This window comes from Corylus avellana, chromosome 1, assembly GCF_965113065.1.
Source record: "Corylus avellana chromosome 1, dhCorAvel1.hap1.2, whole genome shotgun sequence".
Classification (NCBI taxonomy): domain Eukaryota; kingdom Viridiplantae; phylum Streptophyta; class Magnoliopsida; order Fagales; family Betulaceae; genus Corylus; species Corylus avellana.
The window spans coordinates 35,199,377-35,217,415 of NC_142490.1; the positions used below are offsets into that span (position 1 = coordinate 35,199,377).

Consider the following 18,039-nt stretch of genomic DNA (forward strand, 5'->3'; position numbering starts at 1 on the left):
GAATGATTGTTCCAGTCCAGGTTGTAAAAATTGGAATTTGATTCAAAGACCGGGCTGGAGAATTTGGTGCTCATTTGTTCACAAAATTGTCTAAATGGTGGACAATTGTTAACATGATGATATGGATTGAAACAATATGAACATGATTCATGTGAGTTGAAAACAAGAGAGTAGTTGGTAGGAGTGAGTGTCCTACAACTAGGAGAAGCATGTTGTATAGAAAAAATTATTCAAATCATCGAACGGAAAATCCATGCTTCACTCTCACTTTTTAACATGTAAATATCCCACATAAACCATTAACCATTTTTTTTAAAAGAAAAAAAAAAATTACAACTTACACAAGACCAAAAAAAATAAAAACTAAAACTTAAAAGCTCACAAAAATGACCAAAAATAAATGTTGGCACAATTTTTAGCTACTGCCAGTTTGTTGGTGATGTTTGTAGAGGTGCACTCGAGTGCAGGCTAGGTGGGATCAAGCACAGGCGCACTGATCCATCAGTGGTGCTGCCTTGAGCGCTGGTGCGCTCGAGCTGACGCATGAAGTTGTCAAGCGCAGGTGCGCTCAACTAGATCAACTGCTGCAATGGCCGTGAGTGCGCTCGAGTGTACTGCAATTGTGCTTGCGCGTATTTGCATTGATGTACGGATGAAGATTCGGCAGAAGCTACAAAATAAGCCATAAACAAACAAGGAAAAAAAATCTCTTTTTTATTTTTATTAGAAACAAGAATAAAATAAACAAATTGCAAAATTAAAATCCTAATTATAATTAATAGGAAGATCAAACCAATTTAGACATAAATTGTTTTCAAAAAATCAATCAATTCCCCTGCAATGGCGCCAAAAACTTGTTATGTCAAATTTAATTACTCGTAAGTGCATGAATCATTTGTAGTTAATAGATTGCAAGTGCGAGATCGATCCCACAGAAAATTGTGTTTTGAAGGTCAAGTCATATAATTGAGGTAAGTTTGTAATGTCAAAAGAAAAATAAAAGTTTCACGCTGCAATTATTATTTTATGTTATAGTGTCACACGGAGAATTCGTAGATTTTTCGCTTATGACTTGTATTATATTCCATGTATTGAAAAAATTACCTCTACATTAGGAATAGGAATTTTAGAACCTAAAGATTACGCACAAATTACCTCTACACTTGTGTTGCGGCATATTCTCCTTTTTTTCTTTTCTATTTTTTTTTTTTTGGGGGGGGGGGGGGGGGGGGGGTTCAACATAATTAATTGTCTGGATCAAATGATATCATTTTCCTTATCATTCTTACAGAACTCCCACATCAACTACTTTTTTGGTTCTTTTCTTTAATATATATATATATATATATATATATATATATATATCGGCATTCAATTGCTAACTGTTATAAGGTGTGATGTTGATGTTATAGTAACAATATGGTGGTTGAAGCCACTATCAAGGATGGTGGTTCAATGACCCAAGAAAATTACCAAGTGGTGAAGACATGTACTAGAGCATGGATTCGAATCTGCGCAATAGAGAATTCCCATATATGCATAATTAGTATTAACCACTTTAAATTTCTAACACCATAAAAGGTTAGAAAGATGAAAGTTTCAATGTTCGAACATGGTGAACACCGGAAGAGCAGGCTTCTCCTCAAAGGCAATTGCAATTCAGCCCATGGACTAGGGTTCTACAATGTGTAATGATGAAAAACCCAAATAAATAAATAAATAAGCTGTGGGAGAAATGCTTCATCAATCCTCCTGCACTGTTGCTATTTTTTTTTTTTTTTTTAATAATATTAATGAGGCTTATGAGATATGTGGCCCTATATTTCTACAAAAATTCTCATGTGCAGAAATAAAGCAATAAACATATATGCAGACACGTATAAAATATATGTTTCAAGTATCTAAGAAAACACATCAATATATATAGAAGAAAGGAAAACACACACACACAAACAATCATAAAATAAAACATAAAGAGCATTGATTTATAGAACCATTATATAATACATGGTGGTAATAAATTTTGATAGATTAAATGTTATATTTTCGTCCACCATCAGCTTCTTCATGGATTCTTCACTAGCAATAGCATCATAACCACAGTCCCTTCTGTCTTATTTTCATCTTCCCTAAGTCCTCTCTGGTTCTTCTATGTCCGTGTGAAAATTCAACAACTTGCAGATCCATGCCTATATGTCAAGGTCTGGGAAATTGCATTCTTTTTTTTATTTAGCAGTATCATTGATAAACTATAGTAAATAGATAAGTAAAAATATCAGTAAAAGCTCTGAAAGCAACCGAGGTAGACTGCAAGGACACAAATGACTCAAGGCCTCAAGAATCAGGAGAAAAAACCCTACAATAGAAAATCTATGAAGTCTAGAAAAAAGGTGAAAGATGAGAAAATATAATCTGCAGCATAATCAAACAAAACCCATAGGAAACAATCTGAATATCTGATTCAGAAAAACCACCACCTGAAGGGTAGTAAAAGCCGTTCAATTTGACAAAATTGTTTAACCACTTAGCTATTGATCTGTAATGGTTCTTGGACAAATGAGCCACGAAAAAATTTCGAACAATTTCAGTTACAGATTTTCACTACAGGTAATTTGTTAAGCTCCACCATTTACTCTGAAACTCACTTGAAGTAGGCAAGATTTTACATTTGAATAGATGGCAGTGATAAACAAACTGAAACACAAAATTGCAAGATCTCAATGGATTTGTGGAACCAAATACTGAAAGGCGCTCGCTGTCAAATACTTAATGAATGAGAAAGTAGAGTAACAAGAAAGCACATATCATGTTCATTCTACAAGGCTGAACTAATGATAGAAAAATGGAATAATAGTGAAATTCAAAAGCACCTAATCCTTTAAAACCATAAGGAATTTTCCATTTCTCAAAATATTGATTACAATAGAAAGTTACTTATATTTGATTCAGAGAGAAAAAAATCCCTTAATACGTGTGTGTTTGAGAGAGAGAGAGAGAGAGTGATATGTTGATCTGTAGCAGGAGAGTGATATGGTAATGGTATTGTGTCCTCTATTCAATCAAATTTCATAGATTGATCACATTACGATGACATAACAGGAAACTTTTGCCTAGATAATCGATGGTTTCAATGTATGTATACATGACAATATCCCATGTCTTCTTATGTCTCAATGATCGGCGAGCGATAAAGCTAGCATATATTGACTAAATTGGGAGATTATAATAGAATTAACAACAAATCAGGGAACTACAGACAGCACCTGTGCTGCAGAAGTCTTTCTAGTAGAGCTGGTAACAGAAATCAGAAATCTGGATGTCTCAAAGATCTGTAAGGTAATTTTCTGGCTTATACCACAATGAGAAATCAATTCCTTTGCTCTTCAATTTCTCTGTTGCAGGTCCAATTCTCTCCAAAAGCTGCATTAAAGAAGAAGTAAAACACTAAGCAATTTAAGAAAACCTCTGCAGGCACTAATGAAATATTTTGATACCTTTTGTCCTTTCGCTCTTATTGTAGAGTTTGCATGAAAAACGTCAGAGAGAAAGAGGAGGCTCGTTATGTGTTACGTAACCTACCTCGCACATTTTATTATATAGGTTGAAAAATATACCATTGACCAAAATACCCATGTACGCCAAACCTAAAAACTCTTCTACCACTCCCCCTCAAACAAGAGCGTATATTTCATAAAAACCCAGCTTGGAACAAATAAATCTAACCGGTTATGACACAGATTTTGTAAACATGTCTCGGATAAAATCACAAGCAACCTCAATATGCTTGGTCCTTTCATGAAAAACTAGCTTAGACGCAATATGTGAAGCAGTCTGATTACCACAAAACAATGGAACAGGAGTAGGAGGAGAACCCAATGTCCAGAAGAAAATGTTGTAACCACATCAACTTATCCTTGCCTTGTACTTTGCTTTACCAGTAGATCATGCCACCACTGTATGTTTCTTACTTTTCCAAGTTACCAAATTATCGCCTAAGAATGTACAGTATCTTGCAGTAGACCATCTATCTCAGGGAGAACCTGCCCAATCTACATTAATATATATTGTGTTAAGCTGAAGTTTCCTCAAGTCGAACGTCGAAGTCTCCATGTCTTCAAAAAGCCGAGCATTCCTTTCACCTCCATGCACAGCGCCCCAGCTAATCAATAAATCCAGCACCCGTCTCGGCATAACCCATTCTACCCCAAACAGAGAAAGAATGCAACTCCATAATTCTCGTGCAACTTCACAATGAAGTATGTCAATGGCCTCCCCATTCTTCTTACACATACAACACCATTCAACCACCACAATATTCCTTTTATGCAAATTATCGTGTCAAAATTTTCCCCAAGGCTGCTGTCCACACAAAAAAAGCCACCCTCGATGGAGCCTTTACACGCCATACACTCTTCCATGGAAATAAATGTCCAGCTTGGCTATTTAATGCTTTATAGAATGACTTAACTTCAAATTGACCCCTCTTGGAAGGACTCCAAATCAACCTGTCCTCCTCCCCATGTCGAACCTGGAAAGAATACAACCTCTTGAAAAAGGATAGAATTAATTTTCCTTCTCCCAATCCTCGACTAAACACGTAAAAGATGACGTTCCACATTATAACTCCATCTTGAATGTGCATGTTATCCACCACCCCCCACCCCCCCAGTGAATGTAGTTGGATGGGCAGATCAACTATCACATGATCGAGTGTTAAGGTAGGACCTTCAACAAAGAGGGTTGATCATCAAGTTCAGACTGTTTGTGTCAATTCCGCTGTCCCAAGATTGTCTCATTTCTATTATAAAATCAAATGTCTTGAATCATTCGGTATAAGGGCTTCACTTCAAAGAGGCATAGGAACAATGTCCCAAAACTGAAGATGAGATTGAAAGCTGCCATACGAGATCAGAGAATAGAAAGTAAGGAACTGTCTGAAAGTTTGTCCCTTCAAAGCTGTGTTAGAGTTCTTGCAGATGAATTGTGATAATCAGACTGCTATCTTTATTGCTAGTAAATCCAGTGTTTCAAGAGCTTACTAAAAACAGAAGTTGATCACCATTTTATTCGATCTTATTGAGAGGTTTGATGAAAAACTAGAGAGAAACAGAGGAGGCACGTTCTTATTTCATGTAGCCTTCCTCTCTCATAATGCATATATATATATATATATATATATATATATATATATATATATATGCATTATGAGAGAGGAAGGTATATATATATATATATATATAACCTTGAATACAAAGACCAAAATACCCACATTACATATTAACCCTAATAAGCTCTTCTAACACTCCCCCTCAAGCTAGAGCATATATATCATATAAGCCCAGCTTAGAACAAATAAACTCTAGTTTCTTTCGCACAAGGATTTCATAAACATATCAGCTAATTGATCTCCAGACTTCACGAATCGTCCAGCCAAGGAAGTAATTTTATTAACAAGAATTGGAAAAGTACATAGGAGGTCAAGTTTTCTACATCGCCAGTCTAAGATTTATTATTGCGTGCTGACAGTAAGAAAGTTTATTGATATTAATATCTAATAAATAATTATGGAAAAGCCACCAGTGACAATTAACCTTTTCATGCAGCACACCATTGGATACTAAAATAGATCTATCAAACACACAAAACTTTCCACCGTCCATGCGAGTAACTGCACCACCAGCTTCTTCAACTATCTGCATTAAAGAGTAATGAAACAAACTCAACAAATAAGCAATGGGCAAATTTGGAACACCTTGATTCCTTCAAAGAAACAATTTCTTAAAGAAAAATTTAGAATAGAAATCTCAACAACTTTTCAACAAATCCCGAGTTCGAATTATCTCTAGTATCTACTGAATGTAGGATGTTCAACTTAATGACAGCTGGTAAGTCAAGCACATTTTTGACAACAAACCCATTTATACCCTAACGTTGTTTATTCACACACTTTCTTAAGTACAAGTCTATTTAAACTTAAAACATTGTGCAGAGGCACAAGGGCAGAATGCCCTTCTCTTAAAAAAAAACCAATACTTGACATTTCTTTACTCGCTATGTTACTTCTGTGTACATCCATAATAGATAATTCTACCCTCTCAACTCACCCATCTGGGTGCAAAAGCACGAGCGCACGCACACACACGCACAGAGAGAGAGAGAGAGAGAAATGGTAGAAGTATAATTTCTAAACAATATTTAGAGCCTCACTATATTAGAAGTCTAAGCCTATATGCATTAATTCTCAGGATCAGTTAAGTTCTTAGAGGGAAAAATGGGGTTGAAATACAGGTTTCATTGTCAGTTTAAATCACCAACAAAAAAGAAAAGGAAGGAGATAAAATTTCTTATTTCACCAATTTTATAATAAAAGAACATGCTGTGAAAATAATAAAAAAATTACCAAAGCACCAGCAGCCATATCCCATGGCTTTAGACGGTACTCCCAATAAGCTTCTGCAACCCCCAAAGCTACATGGCACATGTCGACTGCAGCGGCCCCAAGTCTTCTTACACCCTAAACATTGTGATTGAGTGAAATGAAACACACACATACACAGAGGGAGAGAGGACAAGGTGGAGATGCATGAATCAAATAACTTGCACATCTTGTCAGCCAAAAAAACAAAGAGAAAGGAAAAGAAAAGGTTAGTACCCGGCTGACATCAGTAAATTCTTTAAATAAATCGATGTTGGTAGCCCATGCGTCATCATGTTCATACCCAAACCCTGTCACTAGAAGGGATTGCTCCACCTTAAAACAGGCGGACAAAAGTGAGCACAAGTAACCTTAGAAATCATTATGCATATTTCCAATGCTAATCCATTTTACCACATGAAGTCGAAAAAATTTTGTAATAAGCATTCCCAATAAAAGATGAGAAGCAATGTATGTAAGGCCCATGCCTCGGCAATCCCCTTGAACCCAGATGTCATAAGAAAAGTTTGACTTATTATTGAAAGTAAGTGTTCAATGCATCATTTTAATCAAGTGTCACCACAGTATCACACAAAAATCGGAAGTATGTGGCATAGCCATCTACTTAAATTAAATAATTTCTATAGATATAACAGAAAAGATATCAACTTAACTCACCTGATTCGTTTGACTCACGTGAAATCTTTGACCATTACAGAATGCTCCCCCACCTATCAGGATGCAGATCAATTTTCCAACCACTGATGTATACTTGACTTGGACAATAAAATGAAGCAAGTGATACAACTAGTTAGAACTTTCTTACCAGAAGTTGCAGAAAATATGCGGGTATTCCAACAGAAAGGGCCCCCAACAAACTCCACCTGAAAATAATATCCACAATTAATCTTCCTTTTCATTTCAATACCTATCTAAAAATCAATTACACATTATCTTCTACCAAAAAAAGGAAGGGTGAATATTGTTGCCTCTTAAAATTTTCTTTTTTTTCCTCTAGTAAAGCCTATTTGATTGAAGAGTCTGAATGCAGAAGGTGCTTTCAGACTTGTAATGCTATTTCTCATGAAAATTTATATTGGAGTATTGATCCATGCTATTTCTCATAAAACTCTACTTTCTATAAATTAGTCCCAAACGGTGTGGTTATGGCAGATGCCACAATACAAAAGAAGACAAAGCAAAATTTGGTCATTGCTCATTGTTAAACTGATCATCACCCCCTTCACTGGAATGAGGTCAATTCGGAAGCAAGTCTCGAAATTTTTGGAAACTAAGTCATTTTCCAACAGAATTTCAGCTAGGTCTTCTTGAATTTTGCCAAAATCCCAGCATCCTTCCTAACTTGGATTATTCCTCCTATTCTCTGGTGGGAAATCTAAAACTCTAATAATGAATGTGTTGTGCATGCACTTGTGAGGTTTGTGTCCCACATTAAGAAAATATAAAGAATAACAGTGGTTAATATACCTAAGTGGACCCAAGCCCATTAGCTTAAGCTTTTGGGCTAGAAATTGTGTCCTAATATGTATATTGACTTATTCTTGTTTAACTCTCCTTGGTGTTTCTCTCCCCAACAATTGGTATCAGAGCTCATGTTGATACGAGTGTCTTGGTTTGACGCGTTTGGTTTGACTTCTATAAAAGAGTGTCGTTTCTCTTGGAATGCGTGTGACACTCTTGTGTAAGGAGGAGTTTGGTCAATGTGGAAAAGACTCACAAGTGAGAGGAGATTTGTTATGCATGCACTTGTAAGGCTTGTGTCTCACATTGAGAAAATATAAAGAATAAGAGTGGTTAATATACCTAAGTGGATCCAAGTCCATTAGCTTAAGCTTTTGGGCTATAAATGGTGTCCTAATATGTATATTGACTATTATTGTTTGACTTCCCTTGGTGTTTCTCTCCCCAACAAAATGCAAATATAAAATTGCATCAATTCAGATTCATATAATCCTGACACTCTATTGCATAATACAATCTAACAGAGAAGAAAAAAAGGATTATGTAATTTTGAGAGGAATAATTGTCTATCTCCATGGTCCCCATTCCCCAACTCTTAAACTCACTATTATCTTTAAACTTTTGATGGATTGAGGCTCTTTCAAGAGGGGTGTATGGAAGAATTATCAGGAACTCCAGAAGATTTTCCTGTTTTCATTTTTCATCCCGATATCTACATTGTGCAATGTTGAAGCTTTTTGGGATCACTACAGCATTTGGATGTGTTGCTCATGTTGCCGAAGCATGGATTATGGGAACATTAGAACAGATACATAAACACAAAATCTCTTCAACTGTTGAAGGCAATATAATGGGCACAGGCTTCTCTTCTCTTCTTCTTTCTCTTTTTTTTTTTATTTTCATTCTGGAAGTAGGGGAGGCAGTAGGTGAGGGCCTCTATAGATCATTTTGTATGAAAAAAACTAGCTAGTTTTTCAATTTTCCTTTTCACATACAATTGTTTTTTTCTATTTAACCACTATATGCTTCGTCAAACCTTTATCTATGTATGGTGAAACTATTGTATAAAATTTCTAAAGCCAATTACATATGCATTCACTATGTCAAAAGACACGCTACTTTTCTTCTGTCATTTTAGGGCTCTTGACTTTTGTTCTAGTCCTTAGTTCTTTTCATCCCAAAAACCTTATATTCTACAACCTTCCTGTCAGATATAATTTGTCTTGTAAAAAGAAAAAGAAGGAAGGAATACATGGAAATTTTTTGGTTGCCTATGATATTTTATAAGCTAACCCTAGAATGCTCTCACTGAATTGATAGGCACACATATGGAGGCAATATCATGTCAAGGTTATTAACCTTATGAGTCTTCCTATTCAACTAGCTCGCTTATTCTAGGGTTAGCTTATAGAAGCACTATTTACTGATTCAGATGCAAATTGAACTCTCATTATCAAGCCTAAAGAGGACATGACTTCGATCATTCAAGTCCACCCATCTTCTCCTTATCCCATGATTCCCATGTGGCCAATGGGGCAAAGTGATCTTACTCGAGGAGTACAAAGGACCGCAACCTTAACTTAGATTACAGTTCCAGGTCATCTCTTCTGGAAAAGCAATATGACAAGTAAAACACATGTACAGTAAAAAGGCAATTATGCATATTCACGCTATTAGTAGAGTTGAGGCATACAAATTTAAAAAAATAAACTAAAAAAATAAGGCACTGACTGAGAAATTACTCGGTTTATAATGGATTAGCCTCCAGCATTTCTTTCAGGTAATTTATATTTTATTCTGATAACAAACAGAGATACTCGATTATGTGCTTTGCAGCCCGATAACCTGATACAGAGTAATGCAAATGACAAGTCATAAACAATTTAAATTACGCAATCAATACCACAGCAGCGGCGGCAGGATTCCCTCGAAACAGAACTCCAACAGAAACTGCAAAACTAGGATAACCATGTGCAAAGTTTGTCGTTCCATCTACAAGGATATCAGACATCAGACTTATGCTGTGAAAGCAGCTTACTTCTGTAAGCTGTACACATAAAGGTATAAAAAATTAAAGATCAAGCAAATGCAAGACACAAAGTAATATGTATAAAGATACATGGGGGGGGGGGGGCGGGTTTAAATCTGACACTACAGAATTTTTCTGGTAGATAAGACATCATTTCACTCACATATTATGAAATTAAAAACAATAAGTCACACATAAGCTTAATTTTTGCTTACATTTGTATATGTTTCATAAATTTTATGCTATGCTCTGCACTTTTGGTGCTCTCATTGAATTTTATGTCACTAAGCCCGAAAGTTCAAGGTAAATGTTATCACCGTATTTAAACATCATTGGAGTTCCTTAGTCCTCTATCTTATTATTGTAGCTGCATCTGGGTCAGGATGTAGACTTTGAGCAGCAAGGTGAGCAAGAGATGGCTATATCAATCCTTTACTTGGGTCAGTCTTTTGTAGCAGATGGGTCATGAAAAGTATTAAGGGCTAAGGGTTGAGTTTATCCTCATTGCAGTATTCTGTCGTTACCTTTTTTTTTTCTTCTTTTTCCTTTCATAGTAGTCCATCTCCAGGAATTTAAATGGAGCGCAGTCATCCAACATGCTCAGTTAATTACAATTTAAGCTTGTGGTTGCATCTGAGTGGTAATTAGTTCAAGTTTCCATGTAATTCCAAGTTTTCAACCCATTTCCATTGCATTTCCAGAACATCTACAAAAAGTTTCTGTTTCTAGACCAACCAGGACAACACACTGCAACAAATTGATTACCTTGGCAAGAAGCAGTTTCCAAAACAATAAATCAAAAAAAATAAATAAATAGTAAGAATTCTTTTCTAGACCAGTCACAGACCCCAGATATGGCTCTTTTAAGTGGCAATCCCCGCTACACTAATTTTTTCCTAGTCATCCTACCTAAATTATTTTCATATTTACAAATACCAAAAACCTACACATGCTTAGACATGCCCACTAATTAGAGATTATTATCATGTATGTAAAAAAGTTCCTAGGCAAGCAATCAGAAGACCAGAACAGCTGGGAGTCATCTGATGAACTTGTTATAAAAAAAGAGAAATGCTAGGCTTACAAAATATTTTACAAATTTTTTTTTTTTGTAAAATATTTTGTAAGCTTAGCATTCCTCTATAAGAAATGGACCAAAATGATTTGTCTACCAGCCCTCAACCAGGTACATTGTGCATGGTAGGGGCTCTCACTTTATCTTACACTTTTTGATACATGGTCCTATTCTTTCTGTTGGAAGATTAATACCTTGAGGAGTCTTTTTTAGTGAGCCCATAATATGCTAGATGTACTATATGGAGCCAAGGTGTTTTCAAAAATTGATCTTCGAAGTGGGTACCCTCAGATACGTGCCCATAATATGCTAGATGTACCATATGGGGCCAAGGTGTTTTCAAAAATTGATCTTCGATGTGGGTACCATCAGATACGTGTTCAACTTGGTGACAAGTATAGAAAAAAACACAAAATACAAAAACAAAAAAAAAACTGGTGGCGAGTGGAAAACCGCATTCAAGACACGAGATGGATTGTTTGAAGGGTTAGTAATGACTTTCGGGTTGACAAATGCCCCTAGTACATTTATGAGAGTGATGAACCAAATCCTCAAACCATTCATAGACAAATTTGTGGTCATCTAGTTTGATGACATATTGATTTTCAGTCACAGCTTAAATGAACACCTTAAACATTTGCGCCAGGTATTTTCTCACTCTACGCTTTGAGAATTTCTTTGTTAATCTGAAAAAGTGCTCGTTCGCCCAGACTAGTGTGGCATTTTTGGGATTCATTGTATCTATTGAAGGCGTAGCCGCAGATCCTGAAAAAATTAAGGCCATTCTTGGCTGGGCTCCGCCAAACAACATCCATGAAGTACGAAGCTTCCATGGCTTGGTTTCTTTTTACCGACGTTCTATCAAAGGTTTCAGTTCCATCATGGCCCCTAATACTGAATGTAAGAAGAAGGGATCCTTCTTGTAGACTATAGCCACCCATAAAGCATTTGAAACTATCAAACAGCGCCTCATCGAAGCCTCTATACTCCAACTACTGAATTTTGAAGGCCCCTTCGAGGTTACACGTGATGCTTCGCATCTTGGTATTGGTGCCGTACTCAATCAAAATGGACACCTTATAGTGAAAAGTTGAATAAAGCTGAGAAGAGGTACTCTGCCTATGACCCTATGACTTTGCACTTTATGCTGTTGTGCAAACTTTGAAGCATTGGCAACATTATCTCATTCATAGAGAATTTGTTGTTTTTTCGGACCACTAACTCATTGCGGCATCTTAATTGTCAGAAGCGTTTGAATGCTAGGCATGCTCGATAGGTAGATTTTCTACGGCAGGTATTGAAAATCATGAGGAAAAATGTGCTTAGTCACAAATCATTTTTGCTTAATGCCATGACTACTGACGTGGTGTGCTTTGATGATGTCAAGGGGCTCTACCAAGCTGATCATGATTTTGGTCCTATACATGCCCAGTTGGTTGAAAACCCAAGAGCATTGGAGGGCACCTACTCTTTATTGGATGGATTTTTATTTCATGGAACACAATTGTGCCTACCTGATACCTCCATTCATGATTTTGTCATAACGGAGCTACATGCGGGAGGTTTGGCTGGTCAGTTTTGACGGGATAAAACCATTTCTCTTGTGGAAGATCGGTATTATTGGCCGGGTTTAAAGAAACATGTGACAACTATTGTCAAGCATTGTCGAACTTGTCAACTATAGAAAGGAACCCGAACTAATGCGGGGATTGATACTCCTTTACCCATACCTATAGGTCCTTGGTTGGACCTTAGCATGGATTTTGTTCTAGTAATCCCAAAGACCATACGGGGTCATGATTCCATATTCTGGACCGTTTCTCTAAAATGGCACATTTCTTAGCTTGCTCTAAGACTTACAATGCATCGCGGGTGGCATCTCTTTTTCTAGCAGAAGTGGTTCGCCTTCATGGTCTGCCTCAATCAATCGTTCCTGATAAGGGCGTCAAATTTGTGAGTTACTTCTGGAAAGCTTTGTGGGCCAAAATGGGGACAAAACTCCAATTCTCTAGTGCCTTCCATCCACAAACTGACGGGCAAACGGGGACAATGAACCGTAGCTTGGGCAACCTCCTCAAATGTTTAGTGACAGATCATCATACTTCATGGGATCTCCTTTTATCCCATGCTGAGTTTGCCTACAACTATTCCGTTAATTGAAGTACTGGTTTATCACCTTTTGAAATTGTTACAGGTGCACAACCAAAGTTGCCTATTGATTTATCTCCCATACCCATTGCATCCCAAGTATGCTAAGGAGCCGAAGATTTCACGAAACACATATATGACATTCATAGTGAGGTAAGGAAGCGCCTCGCTATTACCTCTGAAATTACAAACGTCAACCAGATCAACATAGGCGTCATGTGGAGTTTAAGCCTGGGGACCTTGTTCTCATCAGGATTTGGCCAGAGCGTTTTCCAAAAGGAGTGTCCCAAAAACTTGATCATCATCGAGCAGGTCCATTTAAGATTTTGCAGAGGTTGGGATCTAATGCATATCACATTGAGCTTCCTTCTACTCTTCACCTCAGCCCTGTTTTCAATGTAGTAGATGTAACTACTTCTGAAGGTCATATTGAGTCATATTGGCTTTGGACAAAGGAGAAGTGAAGCAGAGTAGACCTGAATTTTTCAAACCATGTCCGGGGAGCCTGTTTTATGCCATAGAGAGACCACTTTAACTTACACACAGCGGTAGATGGAAAAGAAAACAAACCCGGGGGAGGAGTCATGTTAATATCCTCTTTGAGATCACCATGAAGAAAAGCATTTTTGACATCTATCTGGTGAAGTGGCCAACCTTGGGAGGCGGCAATAGAAATAATTGTACACACTGTGGTCATCTTCGCCACCGGAGCAAATATCTTCTCATAGTCCACCTCATATTCTTGCCTATTCCCAAGAGCAACTAATCGTGCCTTATACCGATACAGAGTCCCATCAGAGCGAAGCTTAATCGAGTAAACCCATTTACAACCGATGGCTTTAACATTAGAGGGGCAAGGAATCACATCCCATGTATGATTGTCCTGAAGAGCCCAAAGTTCCTCATCCATCGCTTCCGCCAACATTCATATTTAACAGCTTCGGAAAAGCATGTAGGGATGAAAATAGAAGACAAAGTAGTATTAAAAGAAGTGTAGGAAAAACCATACCAATTAGGAGGACGTGATACTCGGGCAGATCATCGAGTACAAGACTCAGGAACTGTCTCAGATGGCGGGTCAATCTGAGGAGAAGTTGTCGGAACTGTTTCAGATGAAGGGTTAGTCTCAGGAAGGGGCAAAGTCGGTAGATATCAAGTATACACAATTCCAGGTTTGAACCATTCAGGCAGAGAAGGCAATTCATCAAAACAAGGTAGAATACTAATCTCAGGCAAAGACTCAACATGTGTAGAAAAGAAACATTGATTCTCAAAGAAAACAACATTACGAGATGTACAAAATTTGTTAGAACAAGGATCATAGCAAACATAACCTTTGTGAGAAATATCATAACCCATAAAGGCACATTTAACAGACTAAGCAGAAAGTTTATGACGTTTATGAGGAGGTAAATGAACGAAACAAACACATCCAAAAGTATGCAAATTAAGATAGCTAGGATGCTAATGATGCAATCGATAATAAAGAGAATCAAAATTCAAGACCTAAGAGGGCAGTCTATTAATTAAGTAAACTGCAGTAGATACTGCCTCAACCTAGAATTTGGTAGGAACAAAGGACTCAAGCAATAAGGTGCGAACAACGTCCAAGAGATGTCGGTTCTTTCGTTCTGCCACCCCATTTTGCTAAGGAGTATAAGGACAAGAGCGCTGAAAGACAATTCTTTTGTGGTGTAAGAAATCATAAAATTCGTGGGACATGTATTCTCCACCAGAATCAGACCTCAAAATCTTAATACCAATAGAAAATTGGTTCTCAATATATGCTACAAAGGTCTGAAAAACAGACAGGACCTCAGATTTGGCCTGAAGAAAATAGAACCAAGAATACCAATTGAAATCATCTATGAATGTCACAAAATATTTATATTGAGCATGAGAAATTACAGGAGAAATGCCCCATACATCACTATGTACAATATCAAAGCATTTTGCAGCACGACTACCATGAGAAGAAAACGAAAGAGTCTTACTCTTACAAAGTTTGCATACAGAACAGTTAAATGACAAATTTTTATAAACACGTTCTTTATTGCCTAACAAACCAGAATTTAACATATGAGACAGAATAACAGAGTTCGGATGACCCAAACGTTTGTGCTATACTTCGTTCGGAGTGTTAACTGTCATACAAGCCAAAGATAAACAACTAAGAATTGAAAAGTGCAGTGAAAATAGTCTGCCAACTTTAGGCCCCTTCGCAAGTATCTTTCTCGACACCTGATCCTGCACAAGACAGCCATCACAAGAGAAATGGACATCACAGTTTTCTTCAACTAACTGACCAACTGAAATAAGACTATTAGAAAGTCCAAGAGATACATAAACATCTCTGAAAGAAGGATTGATATCTCCTACTTCATTAATAGCTAAATGACTCCCATTAGCTACTTGAATATGGGATGAACCATGATATGGACGAACATTGTAAAGAGTATCAGACGATCTGGTCATATGATTAGATGCAGCAGAATCAAGAAGTTAAGACTTAGACGAAATAGTACCATTACCTTGGAGTCCTAAGTCGGAAAAGGCTGACATAATCATCTGCTGGACCATTTCAGGGGTAAGCGCAGCTGATCCGGCCGTAGAAGAAGAAGCTAAGGACATCACTAGAGCAGAAGAGGTGTTCACTGCAGCCTGATAGGCGGTAGCAGGACGATTCTGAGGCTAAGTGAGACATTCTTTGATAAAGTGGCCCTGTTTCTTACAGTAATTGCAAGATTTCTTTGCACAATTGGCGGCAATATGACCATATTCCTTGTAACTGAAACACTGGACCTTGCGCATATCCTTACCCTTCCCTTTCCCATAGGCTGCATAGGCTACTGGATTCGGGTTGGAATCTTGCTGAAATGTAGCCTGTGTGAGAAGACGCTGCTCCTCGCGAAGTAATTCTCCAAAACAAACATCCAAAGATGGAGAAGGATCCCGGTTCATTAAATTTGAGCGAGTAACCTCAAATTCATAGCACAATTTCATAAGGAATTGATCTCTCTTGCGCTGCTCATGAACAACCTGAACAGCAGAGAGAGATACAGCAGGTACCTTCGCATAAACCATATCAGAAAATTCTCCCCACAAATTCTGAAAACCAAAAAAATACTCCAGAATGGAGAGATTGCCTTGAGTGTAACTAGCAATCTCATATTCCAACTGAAAACGGCGTGCGGTATTGTCCTGGTGATAAACCTTCAGCAAATACTCCCGCATGGTCTTCGCAGTCTTATAGGGCCTCAGATTGAGCCCAATAAGAGGATCAACAGACCCCAAGATCTAGGACATCACACGTGCATCCTTGACCTTCCACTTAGCCAACTTCTTAGTCTCCGTAGGAGCTGAATCACTACCGTCAATATGGCCCCACAACTCTTTTCCCGTAACAAACAATAAAAACTGGAATTCTCAAGCAGAATTATATTTTCTAGTAAAACGGACCCCAAAAGTCTCGCTAGAAGACATGATGAAATCAAAAATAGAATCAGAAATTATAAAACCTGATAAAGGAGTAATAGGCCCACCAGATCTGTTGGATAGCAAGCCCAAGCCCACCAAGCAGCACCCAAGAAGCCCACAGCAACCAAATCCTTTGAACAGCAAGCCCAAGCCCACCAAACAGAACCCAAGAGCCCACACAGTTACCAGTCAGAAACCCAAACCAAACAGCACCCAAACCAGTCAGCAACCCAAGCAGAAATCGCCGACAACACCAATACAGCACCCAAACCAGTTAGCAACCCAAACAGAAATCGCCGACAACACCAAATAGCCAACAGAAATCGCCGATAGCCCAGATCGCCGGGAACACCACACCGACAGCACCAAATCCTCCAGAAATCGCCAGGAACATAACGCCGACACCACAGACTTCACAGATCTCAAAAGAGTCTGCCAACAGCCACTAATCACCACAAAAGGAGTAGTTTCCGGTAAGAAATTCCCTACACTCAATAGAAACTACCGCTACCCTCAACAGAAACTGCCGAATAGCAATTTAGAACCCACCAAAATTGTCGACAACTTCTCCTGAAGTTATCGACAGCCAAAGAGACCAACCACACAGTCCCGACCCAACTCAGAAAACTCAAATCACAACCCTAATTTAAATGATTTTGGCTCTGATACTATGTCAATTGTACTGAATACCTCTCAAAATGAGGGTTGCCCGTATTATATAGGAATTTATAGCTAATTACAGGTTGTATCTCAGCGATTACGGCAATATAGGAGAACAAATAAGATAACTAAAACTCACCTATTAATTACAAGATACTATAGCTATAATACAAAAACATGTCATAACCAGAGAAACTAATTATGGCTAAATATATATATATGATATACCGTATTTGACTAACAAGAATGCAGTTTATAATCAGTCCAAAAAATATAACTCAACTAAACCTTAATCCAATTAAATTAGGGTCAACTATGGATCGTCATCAATTAAAAAAGGATCTGCCACATGTATTATTTCCGTCATTTTATCTTATCAATAACTATACTCTCTATAGACTCCATCTTCAACATATATTTCTTGATTACTTCCACTCACATTATTTTAGGCCTCTCTACCGATATTAACTCCATCAACTTGAATTAAATCACTCTTTCTCGTCGATGCATCAATTAGGCTTCATAGAACATAGCCAACCATTTAATCAACTCACTTTCATTTTTTCCTCAACAAAAGCCATCCCTATCTTTGAAGAACTGTAATTCACAATTTTATTTTTTTTTTGATAAGTAAAAATGTATATATCAAAAAACCCAAAAGGGCACAACACAATTACACAAGGGTAGAAGCGAGCGCCAAGAATCGCCCAAGAAAAAACCCTAAGCTCACAAGGAGCCCCCACAAGAGACCCA

The 18,039-nt window shown here is 37.6% G+C and overlaps 1 protein-coding gene across 3 annotated transcripts in view; it reads right to left on the reverse strand.

Moving 5' to 3' along the window:
- Positions 1–274: 274 nt before the first annotated feature.
- The window catches only part of IMPL1 (myo-inositol monophosphatase like 1), a 29,818-nt gene continuing 12,053 nt past the window's right edge, over positions 275–18,039 (reverse strand). Inside the window, exons 4-11 of one of the 3 annotated variants that reach the window (XR_009439004.2) lie at positions 9,801–9,889; positions 7,242–7,299; positions 7,094–7,146; positions 6,653–6,751; positions 6,401–6,514; positions 5,592–5,693; positions 3,264–3,420; positions 275–670 (exon numbers count right to left, since the gene is read on the reverse strand). Coding sequence is in view for 1 of the 3 variants with exons in the window: in XM_059582179.2 (XP_059438162.2) it covers positions 3,322–3,420; positions 5,592–5,693; positions 6,401–6,514; positions 6,653–6,751; positions 7,094–7,146; positions 7,242–7,299; positions 9,801–9,889 (614 nt within the window). In the remaining 2 variants the exon portion in view is untranslated. Of the gene's footprint in view, positions 671–1,962; positions 2,204–3,095; positions 3,421–5,591; positions 5,694–6,400; positions 6,515–6,652; positions 6,752–7,093; positions 7,147–7,241; positions 7,300–9,800; positions 9,890–18,039 lie in introns of those variants that run through there. The other 2 variants (XR_009439003.2, XM_059582179.2) reach the window with 2 other exon arrangements.